Consider the following 25592-nt stretch of genomic DNA (forward strand, 5'->3'; position numbering starts at 1 on the left):
AAGCACCCTTGATATACCCGGCTATTTGATACATATCTACCTTGGTACACCCATCTACATAATATCCAACTACCTCGGCCGATCCGTCTATTGAAAATTCATGTCCATCGGCCCACCCATCTACTTTACATATTCCCCACCTGGGCCCACCTGTCTCCATCGGGAATAATAACACTCCCGGCCCATCCGTCACAGTCGAGGATATATCTACCCTCGGCCCATGGTCCGCTGGCCCGTATCATACGGGATATTATGCACGTCCGTCCACTCGTATAATACGGAGATATGTTACTGCAATATGTGTAGGTAGAACTTACATACTCTCATGTTTGTTTTTACACCCCAAATTATTCCACCTTACCTTCCTACCACTCAGTATCTATCACCAGTTAGTTCCATGCAATGCATGTGTCCATCATCATTTTGAGGCCCTAGCATCAGTCTATAGCTAGTGGCACTATCAGTATCCATCTAGATCCGCACTTTTCCTCTTATCAGTCTCAGTATACGTCTTCTACACTTGTGCACCACTTGCACTACCTTCCCACGCTTCGCGCACTTTCGCATTCCGCTTTCCCATGTGCGCCTTCAGTGCGTTTCTCGTGCTTTCACCACCATTCATCAGGGTTGTTCAGCATCATTCTGTGGATCCTTGCTTTCCTTGCTTCCCCTTTAGGGTTGAACGTTCTTGCATTCTGCGAGTATAGCAGCTAGGCAGAGCTGAGACTCACTTATACTGGCTGAGCACTTTTCTTATATGTGCCTGCCAGGTTGTGATACCCACACCGCTTCGCACATGTGAGGCATGCATCATGGCCAAACACCCATGTAAGCCTTATCCATCGTCTGACACACCATGAGCAGCACACATCCTCGACCTCATCCACTCTGACCTCTGCGGCCCCTTCCCCATCAGTACTCCACACAGAAAGCACTATTTCGTTATCTTCCTTGACAACCATACCAACCTGCTGAACCTTCAGCTCCTTGCAACCAAGGATCAAGCCCTTGAAGCTTGGGAAATTGTGCGTAAGCATTGGGAAAATCGTTCTGGTTGCATGGTAAAGGTCTTTCGTTCAGATAATGGTGGGGAGTTCATCAGTGCAGCCTTCACACAAGCTCTTACTACTGCCGGCATTGAGCGTCAATTGTCGGCCCCATATGCTCACCAGCAAAATGGAAAGGCGGAACGTGCCATTCGCACCATCGAGGGGCGGTTATTTGTGATGTTGGAGACAGTGGACCTTCCATCGAACCTTTGGGATGAAGCTGCCCTCACAGTTTGCTACCTGTGGAACAGGAGTGAATCCTCCACCCTGCCACCAGGCATCACGCCCTACGAACTTCTTAACAGCCGCAAGCCCGACCTTAGTCACCTTCGCGTGTGGGGTGCTCGCTGTTTTGCTCATGTTGAGGCGATCTCAACCTGGCTGGGCTGATATGAAATATTTAAAAGTGCTCAACCAGTATAAGTGAGTCTTGGCTCTGCCTAGCTGCTATACTCGCAGAATGCAACAACATTCAACCCTAAAGGGGGCTGCTACTGAACACAGAACCAGATGAATGAAAGACCCTTGTAGTGCGATGGATGCGCAAAAGGGTGAGAGGAAAAGCGAAGTGAGTGCGAAGTGCGAGAGAGCGCACTAAGGTAAGCGTGAGCGTGAGAAGGTGAGCGCTAAGGCACGCGTTGTGTGGGATAATACCGGATAAGGAAACAGATGTGCAAAGCGAGTGCAAATGCAGAGCGAGTGTTATAACGAGCGCGGATAATAGTCTAGTATAGCCGGATAACGATAACCACTGGAAACACAGAGTGCGCCCAAGTGGTGACTACTACTTTAAGGTAAAACCCAATAGCGAGGGAAGTACAGCAAAGGGGAGTAATAATGATGAGGTAGTAAGTCAGCAAACTTTATACTATGGAAATCGCATCGGAAGCGGAAGGGATAGGAGCAATAAGCGCTATGAATACATAATGACATGTAATAGCGCTGCAATGCTTGTTACAAACCATGAGGCAAGGCATATGACGTACCAATGAGGTGGATGGACATAGAGGGACGTTCCTGGATGATAGGCGATGCAGGGTGCTTAAGCGCGCAAGGCGCACATGTGGGAATACTGCGCATTGTGCGGAAATGTATCGCGCCTATGGCGCATTTCGTGGGAAAGCTGTGTGTTATGTGCGAAATGGCTAGAGACATGATAGAAGTTGTATATTGATGATGATGCGAATCATGCAATGAAGGCCAATTGTCATGAGTTTGTGAAAAGGTGTGAAATGTGCCCATATGTGCCTGCATAAACGCGAGTCTCTACAGCGTACCTACTGAATTGCAAGTCAAACTAGGTCCTCACTCCTGTCCTGCGTACTTCATGGGTTACCCTGATGGTACAAAGGGTGATCGTCTTCGCAATCACGACGCTGTTTTCAACGAGAACTTCCGTTCACTCACTCACACCTCTGACTCCAGCAGTGAGGATGAGGATACACCCACGGATGATACCTCCCCCTCCCCATCTGTTCCACCTTCCACCATCGCAGCGCCATTGCCTCCTGCAGCATTACCTGAGGTGCCACGCCGTACACAACGCATCCACACCAGCAGACGTTACTCCACCAGAGGCGTCCATTGAGGAAGTAGAGCCAAATGTTGATGTATCAGAGGTCATGGCCAATGTGGTCATCGAGGAGCAAGCGAATGTCGCAATCCGCAGCAATCAGAGACGCAATCCATCCAATCCTGATTACGACATGCGCATCCCACCAGCCACCTACGATGAGGCCATGAAGCGCTTGGACCACGCCTTATGGTATGCCGCAATGAAAACGGAGCTGGAGACGATGAAGGAGATGAGTGTATACAGGTTGATGACACTCCCAGCAGGACGCAAGGCCATCGGGAATAGATGGGTGCTGGAATTTAAGGAGGATAACAAAGGTGGACCAGTTCAGAAGGCACGGTTGGTAGCTCAAGGATTCTCTCAAGTTCCAGGCGTTGACTACGGAGCCACCTTCGCCCCCGTCATCAAAACAGCCTCTGTCAGGTTCATTGCAGCCCTGGCCTGTCATAACAACTGGGAGCTACATACCTTCGATGCAAGACGAGCATTCCTCTGGGGCGTCCTCAAGGAAGAGATCTACATGAGGCAACCCAAGGGCTTCGAGGAGGGCGACTGGGTGAGAATGGTATGGCTAATGCTTCGAACCATCTACGGCCTGAAGCAGTCAGCCATGGAATGGTACGAACAGGTCCATGCTGTCATGATCGAACTTGGGTTCACGTGTTGCGCCGTTGACCACGCTGTATTCATCTACAACAAAGGGGATGACAGCACTCGCATTTATTGCATTGTGGGGTGGCACATCGACGATGGCATGGGTACGTCAAACTCTAAACTGTTCCTTCAGCACGTCAAGGGCCGCATCACCCAACACTTTGGAATCAAAGACCTTGGCCCCATCCAATGCTTTCTCGGTATCCAGTTCGAACACAACAGAGCAACACGTCAGCTCTGGATGCATCAAGGGGAGTATATCACTTACCTCCTCGACGAGTATGACTTGCTTGACTGCAACCCAGTTCATCTCCCATTAGACGCCAACCACCCCTTTGGTCGCGATTCAGACAGCTACGACGACATCTCCCACTTATGCCCCCGCTGTCATGCATGGTATGGAACTCATACCATGACATTGATAGACAGGAAGTAGCTACAGAGAGTACACTAAGGTGTACCTCGTTGTATTATTATGATTGGTTCCATTTTGACAGATTTACTTGTATTTATATTTCCAGTATGATAGTTTTCACCTTTCCCCTTTTCTTTTCTTTTCTTTTATGTGGTTTATTCAGCCACCAGTGAGCCACCAAGATGTGTTAGTAAGCATGTCATGTGATAGGCAATATTCTGCTTTGTAAGGATCCTGCATGATTTGTCATGTGGCTTCCATTTGTTTCCATTTGTTTCTATTTGTTTCAGGCTCATTCAGCCACAGAATCCTTCAATGAGCCACCAGATATGTTTGTAAGCATGTCATGTGATAGGCAATAATCTGATTTGTAAGGATTTGTCGTGATTGGTCATGCTTTGTAATATTATGAACTTTATTTGTAAACTACTTTGTAAGCAGCTGATTCAGCACTGCCAAATGGCATGGTTAGTAAGCCAGTGACTTACTAATGCTGTGATGAGTCATGCTTAGTAAAATGGCCTCCCAAAAAGGTATAAAAGGAGCCCATTCTACACTGAGTAATAATAACTTCCCACTTTTCACTCTTCTCTCAAACGTGAGAGTCCATAAGACTTAAAAGTGCAGGCCAAGAGTGCCTTGAAGTAAGATAAACATCGTATCAGAGATTAGTTGTATACTACCTTACAGGGGTCGCTTATATAACAATCTATTTATAAACTACTTGTTGTGTGCTACCTTTCAGGGGCTGAGTATACAACACCAGAACAGCTTTCGTACTAGGCTTTACGTATTTAAGACAGATTTCATTACTTGTTGTGTACTACCTTACAGGGGTTGAGTATACAACACCAGAACAGCTTTCTAACCAGGCTTCACGTATTTTAAGACAGACTCTCTCTTTCTCAGGAAGGGAGACACAAGAACACGACAAAGTTGAGACAGACTTTCATAGGTTGAGACACGACCTACGAGATTGAAACAGATCTTACTATCAGAACATTAGGGAATCTACGAGTATTCCACTAGGGAACAACAAGAAGAGGACACGTCAGTAAACCCTCCCAAGAACTCACATGTTATCTACTACGAAAACTAGAAAAGTCGTAGACCGTGTACTTAAGGACTGGCAAGAAGTCTTATCCTGTATAGTTGTGTTGTCACTATACACGCATTGTACATAAGACCCTTAAGTAGCAAGACATCACTGGAGCCCACCGCGAGGGAGGCTTCTTCTTGTTATAGTATATAAAACCAGTCATCGTATGGGCAATATTGCCCCAGATTTCGAAATCACACCGTATTCGTCGATGTCTGTGCCGAGCACCATGTCATCTATTTTGCCACCACAGGCAACAAGTACTATGTCACGCATAATCACATTATCCGTATTAACAATGCCCAACCCGGGAACTAAGGCAGCACCTGCCAAGTTCAAGGGAGGCTTTGCAGAGGTCAAAAGTTTTCTTAAACATTATGAGAAACTTTGTAACTGCCATAATGTAGTCTCTGACAAAGATAAATGTGAGACTATTACCCAGTATATGTCCCGACACGTAACCGAGTTCGTGGAAGGACTAGCGAGCTTTAGAACTCCTGATTGGAAACAGCTTAAGGCTGACATCCTAAAGTATTATGATGCAGACTTAGACACCAAGAGATATAGGAGAAAAGATTTATTGTCCTACGTAAGGACAATGCGAGGCAAGAAAATCCCTAGTCTTACTGCTTGGAAGAAGTATGTAAGCGGATTTATACGTATAGGTGGATGGCTTGAGCAAGCCAAGAAACTATCTACCGAAGAATATGCCAGCTACTTCTGGGAGGGCATTTATAAGAAATTACAAATCAAGATCGAGACCCACCTTATGGCTAAGGACCCTGATAGGGATTTATCTGAAGCCTTCCCAGTTGACAGAGTAGTTGCCATAGCCGAGAAGCTTTTGCACCGAGATCGATATGATGCGGATTTGTTAGTATCCGAAGTAGAGACCGAGTCCGAGAGTGATTCATCTACCGAGGAGACATCTGAGGATGAAAGTGACTCAGAATCTAGTGAATCTGAGGTCGATTTTTTTCGAAGAAAGAAGGGTCAAGACCCTAAGGATAAGAAGGGACTAAAGAAAGTCCAAAAGAAGCAGAAAGGATACTCTAAGGAAGCAAAGACTAAGACTTCCTCCAAGGATACTAAGACCCCTATCAATACTTCACCTGAACCAATCGACGAAGTCGAGGGGCTTATTAAAAGACTTAATGTGATTTCTCTCGATGATCCAGACTATGCCTTATTATATTACCGGGCAACTCAAATTGATCCAACAGTGAGAGAAATGATAGCAGCTCCAATTGTCAAAGGGAACAGTGCCCCGCGTACAGAATACAAAGGGTATAGTAAAGACACTACTCAGAATGTTTCCAGAGGAAACAACACGGTACAAGCAACACGAAACAGAGCCCAACCAGGCACTAGGTTCTACCAGCCGCCGAATACCTCCTATAACGAGAAGGTGTGCTTTGGTTGTGGAGAGAAGGGCCATGGGCTACCCATCTGCCCAGACATCAAGAAACTTATCGCCGACAGCAAACTTACCAGATCGGAAAGCAGGAGAGTCGAACGAACCGATGGACGACCCATCAGACGTCTCCCAGAAGAAACCGTCATTGAAGCATTGAAGAGAGAAGACCAGGCACCAGTGGCGCACTTTATCAAGGTACACCCAGATAATGCGCTAGGGTATACAGCTGGTCAGAGAAAGAAAGAAAAGAAAGAGTTTAAAAGCGCCTACCTTGAGGAGTATGAGACCTCAGACTATGGGTGCTATGACTCAGAGGATAGTGAGCCGGTCCTTGAGACCAATGATGACAGCGATAGCGAGTTCTATGCGTTCCCAGTGGAGAGAACAACGAAGAACTCCACACTGGGAAGACGCAATAGGTATGAGCAGGTATTCCCACTGACCGAAGCTAAATGAAGGAAGACGAATGAGTCATGAGCAAACGGCAAGGAAAACGTACCTGAAGGAACCGCGCCACTCGACAAACGACCCAGTCCAGCTCCAATCAATCCCACCCAGCGAGCCGTGCCCAAGAGCAAAGACGCTAGAGGCAAGGTAGAGAAAGAGAAAGAGAAAGAGGCACCTAAGGTGCAGAGAGATAAAGGGTGGGATAGCGAGGATATTGTAATGGATGATGAGTCCATAGTTAAGAATGAAAGAGAGAGAAAGACGTCATCCAGGACTTACCCGGAAAATTCAATTGCCGACCGGAAATCGCCGGTACGCCAGCGTATCTCTGAACTAAGTGCTAAAACCAAACCAGAGAGAATTCTGGACTCCGTTTTGAAGACCCCGATTAGGACAGAGGTTGGGGAGCTCCTAGGAACATCTAAAGAACTTAGTGGTATTCTCGCCAACGTGATTAAACCGAAACCCGTGGGAAACGAACCGAAAATTGAGGCCCACTCAGTGTGGACCAAAACCCACGGATTATTAATCAAGATAGCAATGCAGTGTGACGATCACATGATTAACACGATCATTGACACTGGCTCTCAACTGAACATTGTTAATAAGCATATTTGGAAGACAATTATAAATCGCCCGATTGATATTGCTAAATCTGTCTCAATGAACGACGCGAACGGCGGAGAAGGCAAATTACGCGGCTTAGTGCAAAATGTCCCCCTAAACTGTGGGGGAGTCAATACTCAAGCAAACTTATTTGTGGGTGACCACGTCCCTTTCAGCTTATTGTTAGGATGACCCTGGCAGCGTTGGAACTATGTTTCCATTGACGAAAGAAAGGACGGCACCTGGCTATTATTCAAGGATCCACTGGATTTAGAAGTCCGCTATGAACTTTTGTGTACTCCAGATGGTACCGATCCACACTGGGACTTTGAACCATCCACATGGATTGGGAACCTTACCGAATCGAGCCTGCTCATTGTTTTAAACAATGAGTCCATGAATTTAAACGAGACGCGTCCACAACGACGTGACACGTCGAATCACGTGACTTCCACCTTAGGAAGTGATCTTAAGCCTAAGACACACATTCGTCAGCAGTGTGTCATTGAACCCAAATATTATTCAGACCAAATTGAAATAAATCAAATCGAATTTAATTTAAAAGAAACGCTAGAATTAAAATTGAGTCTTCGGTCTTCGAGCCTCATATCTGGCGAAAACAGAGCGAGGCAACTCATCCACAGTCCACATTTCAATGGTCCACCAAACTTGGACAAACAACACGTCAACATGGACGACAATAGTTTCTTGGGCGCTTGCGCCAACGTCCACGACTTCCTTTCTAGGAACTCCGGCAATTTCCACTTCGCCACAACCATTGAGGATGATGCCCTCACATTATCATTCTATCCGTCAAATTATTCATCCACAGACGACTCTGTTTCTCAAGGCTCTTCCTACCCACCCACACCTGCTTACTCTCCTGTACAGTGGACATTTGCCACTGGACAGGAGGACCACATAGTCTCACCGGCACAAGACCAAGTGCCCACCAATGCTTTTGACACTTGCCTTGTTCCAAGTCCCTTTGGCTTGGAAGCCCTACCTGGACCTGGATGCCACCTCAACAAGGACAGCGCGTCTAGTGAGGAGAGAGATGAGCTTGGAGGTGACAGTGAGAGTGAGGAAGGTGGTGGTAAGCCTTTTTCTTCTTTCTTCCTTAAGAACTTGGAAGCAACTGAATTTGCCATGGATATAGACACTGATCCCATCATTTTCGTCCCAACAGCATTCTAAACGAGTCCCGGGAGTCAAACGGCACCTCTGTTTCAAACGGCACTTCCATTTCAAACGGTACATCCGTTCCTCTCACTCCTGCTGTACTGACCATGTTCGATATTTTAATAGCTTCTACCCAAGGTGAAATCTCTATGCCTAACGGCACCCTTAACGATTCTCACCAGTCAAATGGCTCATCTGTTTTACGCGACTCCTCCAATCTAAACGCTACCCCAGTCTCAAACGGCCCATCCGTTTCCAACGCCACATCAGTCCTGAATGGTATAGCCATTTCAGCTGATGTCCCTGCATTAACCATTTCCAATATTCCTACCATGCTAACTGTCCAAGACGCTTCTAGAGTGTCTGTTGAGGACAGATCTATCAGCACCAACACCACCTTACCTGCAGAAAGTGCAGAACGCTCTACTGTGTCCTTGGACACCATACTAGAAGATAAACCCGGTGAGCCGTCGCATATAGCAGGGTTCTATGACGTGCTCAGCCGGATCATAGGAGAGGCAGGATATAGCCTGCACGACAACAACAACAACGACACCATTGAGGACAACGTTGACATGAAGGATGGGACTACAAGTGAACAGGTACAGTCCGTCCCACTTGTAGACTCGTCCAACGTGTCCTCCAAAGCTAACAAAACACCACCTATCCACGCCAATTCGTTGGTTCGCTCTAGTGCTATTGGAGAAGACAACGAACCAGTCGACATCTACTTTGTCCGTCCCGCGCTAAACATCGTCCAGCCAGGACAACCTTTGCCAACCGACAATGTTCCACCCACGCCACCTTCTTCGACCGAGAGCTTTACTCCAGTCGACGACATCCCAAAGCTCGAGCTACCAAAGCCCAACCTTTTTTCGAAAATGACACCGTTCTACCAAGTACATCTGTCCACCGTTCTCGATGGCATCTCGCCGAGAGACGCTAACACTTACCTTACATCTGAAGTCGCTAGTTTTAGCGATTTTCACTCTGTCTATTTCCACCATGTTGCCAATGCTATAGCGTCTTATTGTTTCTGTCAGGACCAGCTAATCTCTATTGACTGGGAGGTAGAATCCTACCAGAATGATGATTACCCTGGCCATAAAACGCTTACTGCTGGGAATATTGATTTGCCTTCCGGAGGTCTGCGTTCTCAACGTGACTGGCCCGAGCGCATTTCCGAGATAACAGACCATCGTTCGCACACTTGACACCTGATTCATACCATCAACACAATCCTATCAGCTCGCATGCTCTCCGAAGCATCCAATATGCTTCCGATTTTAAAATGTGACAAACGAAATGTCATTAAGAGCAATCTACCTAAGTCTTTCTTTATTGGGCGCTATAACGAAGTTAATCCATTTATAACCCCGCGCGAAGCACGACACTTCAACGCTATCATAGCAGTAGCCCGTTTCCATGGAGAAGACGAGTTTGCATCCAAACTCAAAGACTCTCTCCTCATGCCTTTCCCCGACGAAGATACTATCGGCGCTATGGCTGAATGTGACCTTCTCGATACCGGTTCGAACAAGCAGATAATTCAATTCGCTCGGGACCGTGATAAGGTCCTCAATGTTAAACGCTCATCAATAGTAGTCATAGCTACCTCGCCTTTTCGGACGGAATATTTCGATGGTCCGTCCTCTCTTCCTTCAACCTGGTATGAGCTCTCTGGTATTGACTATGATGAAGAAGATTTTAAGGGTTCCGAGAAATGTACTCGAGCCCCAAGCAAAATGGTCCGAAAGTTCTTCCTCTAGGCAACTAGAGGTAAGATCTCCCTTTGCTTGTCTCTTGTCTTATCTAACTAGATTTTTTACTCCCAGTGTTCGTGATTTTCGCCCTTTTCATATCATTTATTCCGTTTTTCAACTCTACCGTTTCGATTTTCGACATCCCGCGCTCGAATTCCCACGTCTCATACTTCCGTTTTTCTCGACTCGCCGAAAACACGCTTTAACCCATAAAAAATGGATCCTCGACTCGATTCTGATCTTTATATGTATTTTTATCTCTGTCTCGCTCATGTTTCAACTCGATTGCCTGATTTTTGTTTATATTTTTATGTTCGAGCTTCATATATATATAAATAACCTACGATGCAGGCTTCTGTTCCCGTTCGATTTGTTATGAGTTACTTACAAAAAAGGTCAAGAGGAGATAGCTATTGATACGAGTTACCAGTTCTGTAATTCAATTCTTTGGTTGTCCGTTAACTTGCCTGATTTTTCTAAGTACCTTGATCCAAAATTAAGTCTAAGTATCTCTAATATACAGGAGAAAGACTTAAGCACTAGTAAATTAGTTTACCCACACGAAGTTTTGGAAGATGAGTCCATAGCTGAATGCTATGATAGACTTATGAATTCCACGAGTGATTCTACCTCTGAAGTTAGGGGTATGAACCAACACAAGCCTATTACTTCAACAGAGCTCAATTTTTCTGATGATGCTGATAGTGATTCAGACATGATTATCTCAGGAGACTCAGGATGTGATTTCCTTGAGGATAATCCTATATTTACTATGTATAAGAGAGTGGATAAGAAAGTTAAACCAGTATCTGGTACTTTTCCACAAGAAGCCCAAGTTGACCGACAATTTCCACACGACCCCCTCCAAGATTTGATCCCACTATCACCAATTCCTCCCGAGTTTGTTCCTAGAGGGTGACTTACCCAAGAATGCATGGCTAGTCTTAAATTGAATCCTACTGGATTTCTTTGGCCCGAGGAAGTCAAACTATTTCAGCATATTATGCAACTCAATCAAGAGACACTAGCTTTTGAGGAGACCGATAGGGGAACCCTCAAAGAGTCATATTTCAGTCCATATATTATTCCCACTGTGCCACATATGCCATGGGAATACAAGAATATTCCGATCCCTCCAGGGATACGTCAGAAAGTTATTGAACTACTTAAGTCTAAAATTAACGCAGGAGTATATGAACCCAGTCAATCTGCTTATCGTTCATGTTGGTTCTGTGTACTCAAGAAAAACGGGAAACTAAGACTAGTTCATGACCTTCAACCACTCAATAAGATTTCGATCCGAGACGCTGGCCTCATTCCGATAGTAGATGATTTTGTAGAGTCATTTGCTGGAGCACAGTGTTACACCGTATTTGATTTGTTCTGGGGATTTGATGCATGAAAAATGCACCCAGACAGCAGAGATTTGACAGCCTTCCTAACTCCATTAGGATTGCTACGATTAACTGCTTTACCGATGGGATACACGAATGCACCTGCAGAATTCCAGAAATGCACGAGCTTTGTTCTGCAGGATGAAATCCCTCACATAGCCAATGTATTCATAGATAATCTCCCGGTCAAAGGACCTAAGACTATCTACCCTGATGATGAAGGTAATCCCGAGGTCTTAGAAGAAAACCCAGGGATTAGACGATTTATTTGGGAACATGCTAATGATGTTCACCAAATTATGCACCGTATTAAGGATGTAGGAGCCACATTTTCTGCAACCAAGATTCAGTTATGCCTTCCTGATGTCCTTATAGTTGGACAAAGATATACTCCGGAAGGAAGATTACCCGACACCGAGAAAGTATCCAAGATTCTAAACTGGCCAATCCCTTCCACAGTTAAGGAAGCACGAGGATTCATGGGCCTTTGTGGAACAGTTCATATTTGGATATTAGGATTTTCTGAGCTGGCTAGATCTATTACCCAGCTTTGGAAGAAAGATGCCCCTTTTATTTGGGGAGAGCAGCAGAATCATGCTTTCAAGACCTTAAAGAAACTTATATGTTCAGCACCCGCAATGAGGAGTATTGACTATACCTCCTCAAATCCCGTATATCTATCCGTTGATTCCAGCTTTATCACTGTAGGAATCATCCTCTCTCAGATTGACAATCAAGGAATTCGACATCCAGCTTGATATGGTTCTTTACTGATGGGTGATGCAGAGTCACGCTATTCTCAGCCCAAGTTAGAACTGTATGGACTTTTCTAAGCACTACGACACTACAGACTTCATATTATTGGAGTACAGAATCTTCACGTTGAAGTAGATGCCAAATACATTAAGGGCATGCTCAATGAACCAGACCTTCAACCGAATGCAACCATTAATAGATGGATTCAAGGAATCCTTCTATTCGATTTCACACTTCACCACGTACCAGCTACCAAGTTTAGAGGACCTGATGGTCTATCCAGACGTCCTCCAGCCTCAGATGAGGAAAATATTCCTGAAGATGATTCATGGTTGGATGAAATCGCTTTATTCACAACCATTGAGAAACCTATATCATTACCATATAGCTCTCAGGAGCTACCATCCATATTATTGTCCACTGCTGATCAAGAGCAGATGTTGACAGACATTTTCAAGTTCCTTACAACCTTAGAAGCTCCTAATTTTGAAATGACATTGAAACATTGTCTTGCTACTTAAGGGTCTTATGTACAATGCGTGTATAGTGACAACACAACTATACAGGATAAGACTTCTTGCCAGTCCTTAAGTACACGGTCTACGACTTTTCTAGTTTTCGTAGTAGATAACATGTGAGTTCTTGGGAGGGTTTACTGACGTGTCCTCTTCTTGTTGTTCCCTAGTGGAATACTCGTAGATTCCCTAATGTTCTGATAGTAAGATCTGTTTCAATCTCGTAGGTCGTGTCTCAACCTATGAAAGTCTGTCTCAACTTTGTCGTGTTCTTGTGTCTCCCTTCCTGAGAAAGAGAGAGTCTGTCTTAAAATACGTGAAGCCTGGTTAGAAAGCTGTTCTGGTGTTGTATACTCAACCCCTGTAAGGTAGTACACAACAAGTAATGAAATCTGTCTTAAATACGTAAAGCCTAGTACGAAAGCTGTTCTGGTGTTGTATACTCAGCCCCTGAAAGGTAGCACACAACAAGTAGTTTATAAATAGATTGTTATATAAGCGACCCCTGTAAGGTAGTATACAACTAATCTCTGATACGATGTTTATCTTACTTCAAGGCACTCTTGGCCTGCACTTTTAAGTCTTATGGACTCTCACGTTTGAGAGAAGAGTGAAAAGTGGGAAGTTATTATTACTCAGTGTAGAATGGGCTCCTTTTATACCTTTTTGGGAGGCCATTTTACTAAGCATGACTCATCACAGCATTAGTAAGTCACTGGCTTACTAACCATGCCATTTGGCAGTGCTGAATCAGCTGCTTACAAAGTAGTTTACAAATAAAGTTCATAATATTACAAAGCATGACCAATCACGACAAATCCTTACAAATCAGATTATTGCCTATCACATGACATGCTTACAAACATATCTGGTGGCTCATTGAAGGATTCTGTGGCTGAATGAGCCTGAAACAAATAGAAACAAATGGAAACAAATGGAAGCCACATGACAAATCATGCAGGATCCTTACAAAGCAGAATATTGCCTATCACATGACATGCTTACTAACACATCTTGGTGGCTCACTGGTGGCTGAATAAACCACATAAAAGAAAAGAAAAGAAAAGGGGAAAGGTGAAAACTATCATACTGGAAATATAAATACAAGTAAATCTGTCAAAATGGAACCAATCATAATAATACAACGAGGTACACCTTAGTGTACTCTCTGTAGCTACTTCCTGTCTATCAATGTCATGGTATGAGTTCCATACCATGCATGACAGCGGGGGCATAAGTGGGAGATGTATTGTCTGAGATATTACTCATGAGAGGTTGCAAGGTAGAATGGACCTTCGAGGCCTGTGCATAAGTGTCACATTTGATGGCGATGGGAAATGGCGTGCTTCGGAAACCACAAGTGATACAGGGTCTTGAAAAAAACTGCTGGTCAGTGTCAAGTGGGATCATGTACTTATAGATAGACTCACCGATGTATAAAAATGCCTGGATCTTTTCCACCAATCACGACCCAATGAGAATCTATCATTATGTTGTTGATGCGTTGATGGACAGTTGATGGTAGCTGAGCGCTGGTCGATGACTCGAAGATGAGTAATGGTGGTATGTGATGTGAACATTGATCAATCAATATGACTGTTTATCACTGTTATCAATCAGTGATGCGTGATCATCGGCTGTCACTATCACGACCTTATGATTTTCAACTTTGCGCACATAAGCCTAGCTGGAAGGTACAAGGCCAACAGAACAGATCATTGCAATGTATGAAGTACAGAATCAAAAAATGCTATCAAGGACGCAATGCCATATCAGAGATACATTCTATGAGAGTCCCTATGTCCCGCTCCACTTCATCACTTTCGTCTAAACCTTCTTCGCTCTCATCATTCTCGAGTGGCTGATCTGTGGTCACAGCGGAGGGAACTTCAACACTGCTAGACCCCTTTATAATACCAGAAGACTTGTCTCCACTAAACGCATCAAGACAATGAATCTGGGCGATGCGTGATAAGAGTTGTTGGTTGATACGACGTCGATGAGTGCAGTGCTCATGCACGGCTACAAAGATAGGTGAGTTGGACGTCTTGAGTGCATCAAGTATGCGGGTGAATGCTTCGTTCTCGACAACAACTGCAGTGTGTAAGCGATGCACTTCAACATCACAACGGGTAATCTCCTCCTTTGCACGTTGAATGCGGAGATATTGGCGGATAGTCTCCCAAACTGCAGGCTTGGTCCATGGTTTCTCGCGAATGTCTTGCCGGGTTTCACAAAGTAGGTTGAATTCATCAAGGAAACTGAAGTGTGAGACTTTTGACCACTCAAGTGGTGGCTGTGGCGGTTGCAAGTCTGATGCTGCCTCGTTATACTTCCTGACAGCATTTTGGATTGCTCAACATCAAGTTTGAAGAGATTTCACGATATGGGTGCACATCTTGTACGCTATAAAGTACTTCAGTGACATTTCAACCAATAAATCAAAAAACTTACTGGTTTGCGAGACATGAGGTCTTTGCAACTCAAACAATCATTGCACAACAAGACACTGTATATTATCGAGGGCCTTATGATACTTGCGAAGCGTCATGTATTTTAGGGTATCTTGATATTCAGGCGATGATATATTCCAGTGATTTGCGATACCGAGCTTAATTTCCATGGAAATGACTTTGCATTGAATGACACTAAAGCATTCAGCTGCAAAGTGTTGCTGTGTCTTGAGTTTCCATGTCTGCGATAGATTGGCTGAATAGAAGTTGGACTCTGAAGCAGCCGTGAATTGATAGTCATCCGGGGCAGCAGAAATGAAACAATTGAAGTTCGCAGAAGCTTGGCACCTGCAAAAGACATCAGTTACAAGTAGACACAAGAAGGAAACACTGACTCAAGTTCTTGCATTTGTTGAAGCAGTTCGACATACACGATGGCATGTGCATCCCACTCGAGTTCCTTCCCAAGCATCTGGAAGTACCGAATCTCTTCAGCTCGCCAATTCACGAGGTCAGTGTCTTGTACGCCAAGAGAAGTCTTTGCCTCCTCCAATGCTACAGTCTCCAATGATATAATTTGCAGTGCTTGCCGATAGTTGTTGAGTAGAATAGTGCCGAGGTTTGCGTACTTGTCTTCATCCCACTGCTTGAAGAACAGATCCAGGAACATGTGACGGCGGTAGGCACTAGCATAGCGAATGACAGGCGCTAGCACATTCGAAGCACTGAAGATGCGCTCAGCAACGCCAAAGTCTTCAAGTCCTGCGCCTTCGATGCCGAGAGGATGGTGTTGAGTTTGACACACGTAATTGTGTGCGTAACCGTGGAACGAGTCAACACACAAACGTGACTGCATTTCCATGAATGTAGTACCCAAGGATGATGCACGAACCGTAGATGAGTATCCACACCCAATGTCATAGGCACCAAGTGTGCACTCGCTGATGATTTCAAGGACTTTGGCAACAATTGCCAACGGATACTTTGCTCTGCAGTGTGAGTCAGTAACGTAACAATGAGGAGAAGGATTCACGAACAACTCGCCACTTCTAATCATATCTGCATACCATAAGATGAATCCATGTCTACAGGCTGCAACAAAGATCCCTGTCTCATCGAAGACTGCTCACATCCTTTTCTTATCATCGTCTGCCGCTGCTTTCCAGTTTTTGCTACAATCTTCAGCTATTATGTGTGCCCAGGAGACATCTTCTTCGGCTTCGGAGATGGTGTCATCATCAGGGCGATCATTGACTTGATGTGCAGAGCGAGATTGCAGCACTTCATTAGTGAAGCGATCAATGACGGTACGTGGAAGCATGTAATCACTCTCATCATACACCTGAGTGTTGCCACATTGTTGGTCACCAATGCCCATCATACGCTTGGCTGAATTGCCACCATCCATCACATACATACGTGTAAACTTGAGTGGCGGTTCACCATTCAGTTCATAGGAGCATGGAGGACATGCATTGAGTACCCGCCAATTAGGTGCATCACGTCCAAGGGCTGTGTCCACTCATCTCCCGACTTCGTGAAGAATGGTGAGGTACACATCAAACGAGTCTGCCAAGGCAGTGTGATATGAGTGGCGGTAAGTGATATAAGTTTTGTAAGCGTGGATCTAAGGCATACATTGATGGAACACATACCAAGTAAGAGTCGCATATTACCTTTGCGAAGGCTTCAATACTGAGTGATGGCTTGCACAAGCGAAGCAGGCGGTAATGTTCAAGAGTCCGCAGGGATATTGCAATTGAGGGATTGTGGGGTGCATTGCCCAGAAATCCAGCGGATACAAGCGACTGAACTGGAGATAGGGAATCCTCCAACCGGTGAAATGTTGCGCACGTAGATAGTGTGAATATGTTGACTGTGGTGATGGAGAAGGAGTAGTCGTTAGAGTCTGGCATTGGACTTCTTTGCTGTGGTTCAAGGGGGGTGCTGGCTTGTGAGGACTTCCAGGTAAGATATGTGACCACTAGCATAGGAATAAGAGGGTGCCAGTTAGCATGAACAGATTCTAGCCAGTGACGCCATGTACAAGTATCTGTATGTTGATGGTAGGCCCATCTGAGGATGATGAGAAGATATTAAGTCAAAGAGAAAAAAATGTACAGATTATCGACGTAGTCACGGATAGCATATACAATGCTTTCCTCATTGCTCATATGCTCTGGGAGTGCCTCTACGTCCAGACCAATGTCCTCACTGTCAATCCACTCGGTGTCTTCACGTCGTGCTGGCGATTCCTCACGCATGTTGGCAAGTGCGTTGATGGTCTCATCAGCGAGCCCTAGGACCAATAAGATGTAGAAAAGTAGACAGAATTATGATAGAGTACTCACCAGTGAAGGATTAGTACAATTCGCGTGGGTCTGTAATAGACAGACTCTCTCAGATCGTGCACGCGAAGGCAAATGTCTCTGTATTCACCTGTAATAGACAGACTCTCTGCACAACATGAGTAAAAGTGAATCATAAGTGAAGAACTAAGTATCTTACCTCAGATCGTGCACGCGAAGGCAAACATCTGAGGTAACAAGTTGAAAGGCAGAAGCTAAATAGTTCGAGTGATCTTGTAAGTGAGTGAAACTAGGAACAATGGGATAAGGGCGCTGGCCATAGCGTACAAAGGATTCAGTAGGTACAAGACCGAGATAAATAACAAGACCGAACAATGAAACATATGAGTCGTTGGGTTGAACCAATCAGAAGATGCGGATAACGAAACACCACAGCTGCGGGCGTACTTGCTCAATTCCAACACTCTCCCTCAAGTCGAACGCAGTCCGAGTTCCACGGCAAAGTGTTTAACTTTTGGTGATGGCAGAGCTTTGGTTAGGGTATCGGCGATCATATCCGCAGTAGGACAGTAGATGAGGTGTAGTTTGTCATTGTCGATAACCCAACGAATGAAGTGAAAGCAAATGTCAATATGTTTGGTGCGAGTGTGATATTGGTGGTCTTTGGCGAGGGCAATGGCGGATTGGTTGTCGGAAAACAACGTGGTAGGAGTAGTGATGGGGGTAAATAACTCGCCGATGAGTGATCGAAGCCATAACGCTTCCTTGGTGGTGTGGGTTGCTGCGACATACTTGCTTTCTGTAGTAGAAAGGGAGACGATACTTTGTTGTTTGGATGACCATGAGACCGCTCCACCATCAATCAAGAATGCGTACCCTGAGATTGCCTTTCTGTCCTCTGCCATGCTTCCATCCGCGTCAGCATATCCTATTAACGCTCCTTCAACACCGCCGTAGGTCAACTTCAAGTCCTTTGTCCCCAGAAGATACCGATAGATGTGTTTGACAGCATCCCAATGAGCCGCTCCAGGGTTACTGGAGAAATGAGAGACCATTGTTACGGCATAGGAGATATCTGGTCAAGTGCCAAGTGATGCGTACATGAGAGAGCCGATTGCTTCTCGGTAAGGGACATGTCGCATAGCTGCGAATTCAGCACCTGTGGAAGGAGACTGACCTGAGTGAAGTCTAGCATTCGGTTCCATAGGATTGGAGACGGGCTTGAGGTCCTCAAAGCTGAAGCGACAGATGATAGAGTCGATGTACGAGCGTTGTGACAAGGAAATGGTATGTTCGTCACGGTTCCGTGTGACTTCAATTCCGAGTAGCCAGTGGAGTTCACCGAGGTCAGTGATTTCCACATGCTTTCTAATCTGATTCTTCAGCTCGCTTATCTCATCCGTTGACTTAGCTGCTAGAGTGCAGTCATCGACGTGCACAACGACGATGGTGTGCTCCTCATTTTTCTTCCTCCTGTGGAAAACGGCTTGATCCACAGCACACTGTGTAAATCCCAGCTTTTCCACCAAAATCTCCACAAGTCGTTGGTACCAGCGCCTGCCACTTTGCTTCAAGCCATATAGAGTCTTGCGAAGGCGACAGACTCAATTTGGGTGCTCGGTGGATTCAAAACCTGGAGGCTGGCGCATATATATGACTTCATCATCAGTGAGTTTACCGTTCAGATAGGCTCCTTTGATGTCAATTTGATGAGGCTCTAGATTCAAGCGCGCAGATAAGGCAAGGACCGTCCTGATGGAAGATAGATTCGCGACGGGCGCGTATGTGTCGAAGAAATCGACACCAGGCACTTGGGAGAAGCCTTGAGCAACAAGGCGGGCTTTGTGACATACCACATTGCCTGCAGCGTCTTTCTTTGCGCGGAAGACCCATTTGGAGCCTACAAGGTTAGCCCCTGCAGGTAAGTCTACAAGTTCCCAAGTTCCAGCCGTTTGTAGTGTGGCTAACTCTTCTCTGATACCTTCCTCTCATTGCGCCCAGTCTGGGCGACGTTTCGCTTCAGCTAGCGTGCTTGGCTCGAGGGCTTCTGCTTCAGCAGTCTTCTCTCCGATTGCAAGAGCAAAATCGAGGGAACATAGTTCGTCATCCGAGTCTTCTAGGATTGCCATGAGTTGCTCTGTGGCATTCTCTCCCTCGTTCTTGGCTTCCTCGGTGACTTTGGGTAACTGGATGCCCTTAGGTACTGTACCTGTTTCTTTGATGATGTCCAGTACTCGCTGACTCAGTTTTCTTACCCGTTTAGCGACCATTTCGAGTATCAGTGAATTCGGAAGAGTGGGAATTTTGGAAGGGGGTGGAACTTTTGGCATTTGTGGGACTGTGGCTGGTGCACTGGATGGTGGTGTAGGGATCTGCGGTGGAGGCGTTATCATTGTGTTAGGTGCGTTATCTTCTTCCTCTCCCTCACGAGATAACATCTCAACGGTGGATGGATCCCAATAGACATTTCGTTCGACAGAAATGGACCGTTTGGCTGGCCAGTATACCCTGCAGCCATTATTGCTGGCATCATCGATGCCAACCCACCTGCCCTCAGTGACTCACCCACCAAGCTTACTTCCATCTTCTACACATACCCAGACACTAGAACCCCAAGGACGAACTTGGCGAAGATCTGTTTTCTTGCCAGTAGTGGTGTCTTCTTACTTGAGGGTCTTATATGTTGATCAGAATACAATGACTATCACAATTGTATTCTTTAAGACTAAGGTGCCAGCTCCTCAAGTTCACGGTCAACGGATTTTCTACTTCTCGGTTGATAACGTGGTGTTCGTGGGTGGCCAAAGGGTAATAAATTACTTCTTTGCTAGATCACTTCTTGATAGTAAAGGAGTAGTATATATTTTGTCAGGTTAACTGAAACCTAGTAGGTAATATGGACCTCTCTGAACTGAATGTGGCACGAATATGTAAAACGATGGATAAAACGATAGATTATTGTATAGGCGATCCCTGTAAGATAGTATACAATCAATCTAGACTAAAAGAATATGATTGTTTTCAAAGGCAACTCGTAGGCCTTCACTTTCTTCGTGATCTCACAGTGTTGAGACAGAAAGTGGGAAAACTCCTGACTTCAAATTCCTACGTTCCCACACGGTTTGGGAAAAGAATGGAAGGGGAAAAACTTCATATATTATGTGAGAATGGAGTCCTTATATACATTTTAGAAACCATCCTTACTAAGCAATGAGTCATCACTGGATTGGTAAGATTATGCTTACAAACCAAGCCTTTTGGTGTGCTGAATCAGCTGCTTACTAAAGTACATGAGTAAAATATTACAAAGCACTGTAAAATATTACAAAGCATGACGAATCATGACAAAACATGATGAGTCATGGAAAGTCCTTACAAATCAGAATATTACCAGTCACATGACATGCTTACAAACATATCTGAGTGGCTCACTGATGTAATCAGGTGGCTGAATAAACATAAACAAATAATGGAAAGAGACAGAAACTAATGGAAACTACAAATACAACTAAATAAATAGAAACAAAGCTTACATAAGTAAGAAGTATATCCTTTGTACACTCCTCTACTTATCTCCTTTTATACTGCTATTTGTATATGTCATGGTATGAACTCCATACCATGCATGACAGTGGCTTCAAGGGGGGTACCACCATCAAGTGCCTTTGTGGGGGTTCGGTTCTTCAACCAAACGGCATGACGAACGGCTTCTCCCCACAAGGGACGTGGCAACCCACTCTCATGCAACATTGCACGGACTTTTTCAAATAGTGTGCGGTTGAGTCGCTCAGCCACTCCATTATGCTGCGGGGTGTCATGCACAGTGAGTTTCTGTTGCATACCGGCAGCCTTGAGATGGTTAACAAACTCTTTACTAAGATATTCACCACCACGGTCAGAGTGAAGGACTTTGATATGGGCGTCATGCTGAGTGCAGCACCAGGCTTCGAAGTCTCAATAGGCAGAGAAAGCCTCGCTTTTGCAATGAAGGAGATGAAGATAGGTGAGTCTCGTCTTGTCATCCATGAAGCTTATATAATAGCTTCGTCCTCCCAAGGTTGCGACAGGCGCAGGACCCCATAGATCGGTATGGACTTCCCCGGCAAAGTCTTTTGCACGCTCGCCCTCTCGGACCTTGGCTATAGGCTTGCGTGTCGCCTTGGCGTATACGCAAGACTCACAGAACGTGGTTTCCCCGGAGGATAAATCGACTTTGACACCGGAAACAAGCCCATTCTCGGCAAGATGTTGTGCGATGGATGGGGCAATATGCCCCATGCGTCTGTGAAGCTCCATGACAGTAATAGTCTCTACTGCAGCGTTCGCACTCTCATCAGTTAGATGGACAACATGATATAACCCACGCCCAGACTTGGGAATATGTCCAATGACTTCCTCAGTAGGGTCTCGGATGGTACAGGTTCCATCAGCAAAAGTGACGGTGTACCCAAGTTCATCTAGGCGGCCGATTGATACAAGGGTGTAACCGACAGCGGGAGAGTAAAGGACTTCGGTGAGTGTTAACTTGGAGACACTTACACCATTCGGGACTTCAACAACGAGCTCTCCAATACCAGTGGCATCAAAATGTTGCTTGTTTGCAGCAGCAAACATCTTTGGTGGAATGGGGGTTAGGGTTTTGAATTGGTCACGGTACGGGGAGATATGTTTTGTTGTACCAGAGTCATAGAGCTTGACGATGGTGCCATCCCCGTGTCTGTTAATGACTTCAGCAGTGAGCTCGATATGGGCATCTGTGCTGCTTCCACTGCTGGGGGCCTCTAGGTCTGTCTCCCAATCACTGATTGAAGGCAAGTCCTCTTCATCAATCTCTGAAAACCAATCTTCGTCACTATTAATGAAGTTTGATCGTTCTTCAGCATCGTCGTCTGATGATTCGGCCGATAGGAGGGTTGGGATTGAGCAGGAGGATGCATAGTCGACGGCGAAGACAGCGTCGTCTTCGGAGTCATCATTGGCTGCTGCATTAGCAGAGCCTCTAGCGCCAGCATTACTGCTGGGTGCTTTCTCAGGTTCGGGGCAACAAGCTTTAAAATGCTCTTGGGAACCGCAGTTCCAGCATGGCGGGCGTGGTCTACTTCCCCCGCCCCTTCCTCCGCGATAGGAACCTCTATTCTCTCCCCTGCCTCCTCATCCTCTGGATGACGCATCCGTGGCCGCCATAGCCTCGTCAGTGCCATTGGTCTTGGTGCCATGATTACTATGCATTGTGCGAGCATCCTTTCTGTTGCGGCATTCGGACTCCTTGATGATTAGCAAGATAAGGATATCAGGATCAATGGTCTGAGTGGGACTATAGAGTCAAGCAGTGGCTAGTTGCCCGGAGGCAAAACTAGCCAGGTGGTTCGGGAGGGATTGGATAATCGTTGATCGGTAGTCTTTTTCTTCAATTTGGACGCCTACTGCTGATAGCTCATCTCGTTTAGCACGTAGCTCATCGAGGAACGTGCGTACGTCGCCTCCACCAGGACACTTCGACTCTAGAAACTTCATGCAGAGATCTGTTTGCACGTAGGCACCCTTCTTGGTGTATTCATGCACAATCTCCGTCCACATTGCGACAACGTCGGGCAAGTTCCATACACGTAATGCAGTAGAGTCAGGAATTCATTGGGTAAGCAAGTGCTTGGCAAGGTTTTCGTGTTTCTGCCACTGAGCGAGTGCGACTGGGTCGGGAGGGGATATGGTGGTCGTTCCTCCGGACGTCATGGATAATCCGACGGGCTTGGGGTTAGCCCCGTCAAACTGTTTCCATAGATCCTTTGCTTCAACAGCGATCTGGAAACGCAACGAAAAGATCGCCCAATTAGTGCCTTTAATGTCGAGTTTGGGCACATTGGTAGGCAGGGTATCTGTAGTGACGGGCACAGTAGTAGACATCGTGAATGTACAGCTTTTTCACAGGAAAACGTGAGACATAAGGCTATTAGAGCTCAGGGCTCATAACCTGAAGGATTAGTACAATTCGCATGGGTCTGTAATAGACAGACTCTCTCAGATCGTGCACATGAAGGCAAATGTCTCTGTATTCACCTGTAATAGACAGACTCTCTGCACAACATGAGTAAAAGTGAATCATAAGTGAAGAACTAAGTATCTTACCTCAGATCGTGCACGCGAAGGCAAACGTCTGAGGTAACAAGTTGAAAAGGCAGAAGCTAAATAGTTCGAGTGATCTTGTAAGTGAGTGAAACTAGGAACAATGGGATAAGGGCGCTGGCCATAGCGTACAAAGGATTCAGTAGGTACAAGAACGAGATAAATAACAAGACCGAACAATGAAACATATGAGTCGTTGGGTTGAACCAATCAGAAGATGCGGATAACGAAACGCCATGGCTGCGGGCGTACTTGCTCAATTCCAACAACCAGTGATGTCTAATTGATAGCGTGCTTGTGCAGCAGCTCCTTCCTTGCTGATTGTTGCATGAGAGACAATGCGGTGTTCAGTAATGTGGGTCCTATTGCCTGCATTAACAATCCGAACAGTGCGAGAGAGGCCTCGACGAGTCCTTGAGGGTGGCATAAAGGTGAGAGGGAGGGAGTGAGGAGAAAGGAAAGCACCTGTTGAGAATGGTGAGCACGAAGGTTTGCGGACGTTGCCGACGATGAGCGCTGAACGTTCTCATTGCCGACCCTCCTGAGCTCCCTATCTCGTCTCTGTCACTTCATTATCAGTTCGCCACTCCCGAATCTGTCAAAACTGCTATGCAACTCTCGTCATTCTGTCAATACCACTAAATCCTTTTGTGCTCTCTTTCTTTTCTGTCTACTCTACCCTGTCAGGAGCGACACCACTCCCTTCAGCGTGCGTTTTAACCTAATCGTTTGGCCTATCCATACCCGGGGACCCTTAGCATTTCACAGTATAAAAGTAGCCCATGTACACTCACTACTGCAGGCAATCATACCAGTCTCCTGGTCTCAGTCTCGCACTCGTTATCTAAACCGCATTGCTATATCAATCATTTATTCATCTCAGACTCGTCTCGATCATTATCGCATAACATTCGTTAAACGCTAATCTAGTTCTACAGCATATCAGCATCACACTAGCGGTCTGCACACCCCTTCGAACTCGCAGCAAGAGCCTCAAGTTGCGCAATAGGTTCGATTTTTCGATTGATGATATTTATGACTAACTGATCATATGCTCCTTACTTCTCTGCTAATGTTTGTGCATGCCTGCACTTGTCTGCACTCCACCTCTGCGCTTGTTTGCGTGTTTTTACTTGTTTCTGCAAGCTCACCTTTCCGTCACACAGGACACGCAACTCGGTACCGGCAAAGACTATATATATGTATGCACTATGTATATACTTACTTGTATCTGCGCGCTCACTTGTTCCGCCATCGCAGACATTCAGCGCGTGGGCCGCGGCTTGCTTAGGCCCAAGCCCCGGCTTTCGGCCGGCTTGGGCTCACGGCTCAGGCTTGAATTCTGGCGAGCCTACTTTGAGCCCAAGCCGAGCCGGAACATCACTAAGCGCGGACATGATGATTCCGTTCATAACCTCGTGCGTCTCGTATTTAGGGTCTTCATCCATTTCGCAATGGTCATCCTTTTTGGCTTCTTTTTCTTTGCAGCGAAATTTTTTTAAGACAAGGAGCATCGTATTGTATACCTGACGCTTTTGTTATTGCCTGAGATAGGACGATGGGAGACAGGACTCACGAGTGTCATCAGATTACACGCAGTATTCTGCGCGAGGCACCCAGTTGATGTGCAGATTTCTTCGGTAAAAAAGCCTGCTATCCTGCCATCTTCTTTGTCATTCGCCAACCCTTCAATCGGGACAAACAATGCAGCCCAGAGCAGTTCCCTGAAGGCTTGCTGCTGTATAAACAGGGCGATGGCATATTGTATCTGGATGAAGAAAGGATTTGAAGTAAAGCATTATAGGTCTGAGCACCCAGCCAATGTCTGCAGAATCCA

General features: G+C 45.7%; 2 protein-coding genes across 2 annotated transcripts; one reads left to right on the plus strand and one right to left on the minus strand.

Moving 5' to 3' along the window:
• Positions 1–7953: 7953 nt before the first annotated feature.
• Positions 7954–10214, plus strand: DFJ58DRAFT_842469 (uncharacterized protein; the record flags this gene model as incomplete). The annotated part of the gene is made up of 3 exons (XM_041392838.1): positions 7954–8359; positions 8572–9591; positions 9694–10214. 3 exons carry the CDS (start codon positions 7954–7956, stop codon positions 10212–10214), a joined length of 1947 nt encoding a protein of 648 aa, XP_041242631.1.
• A 4412-nt stretch (positions 10215–14626) lies between these two features.
• DFJ58DRAFT_716828 (uncharacterized protein) lies at positions 14627–17242 on the minus strand (the record flags this gene model as incomplete). The annotated part of the gene is made up of 11 exons (XM_041384269.1): positions 14627–14967; positions 15001–15134; positions 15156–15228; positions 15328–15347; positions 15384–15674; positions 15722–16315; positions 16364–16411; positions 16457–16715; positions 16746–16847; positions 16892–16895; positions 16982–17242. The coding sequence occupies 11 exons, from the start codon at positions 17240–17242 to the stop codon at positions 14627–14629; spliced, it is 2127 nt and encodes a 708-aa protein (XP_041242632.1).
• Positions 17243–25592: the final 8350 nt, after the last annotated feature.

Source organism: Suillus subalutaceus (genome assembly GCF_016647625.1).
Source record: "Suillus subalutaceus strain FC151 chromosome Unknown DFJ58scaffold_71, whole genome shotgun sequence".
Classification (NCBI taxonomy): Eukaryota; Fungi; Basidiomycota; class Agaricomycetes; order Boletales; family Suillaceae; genus Suillus; species Suillus subalutaceus.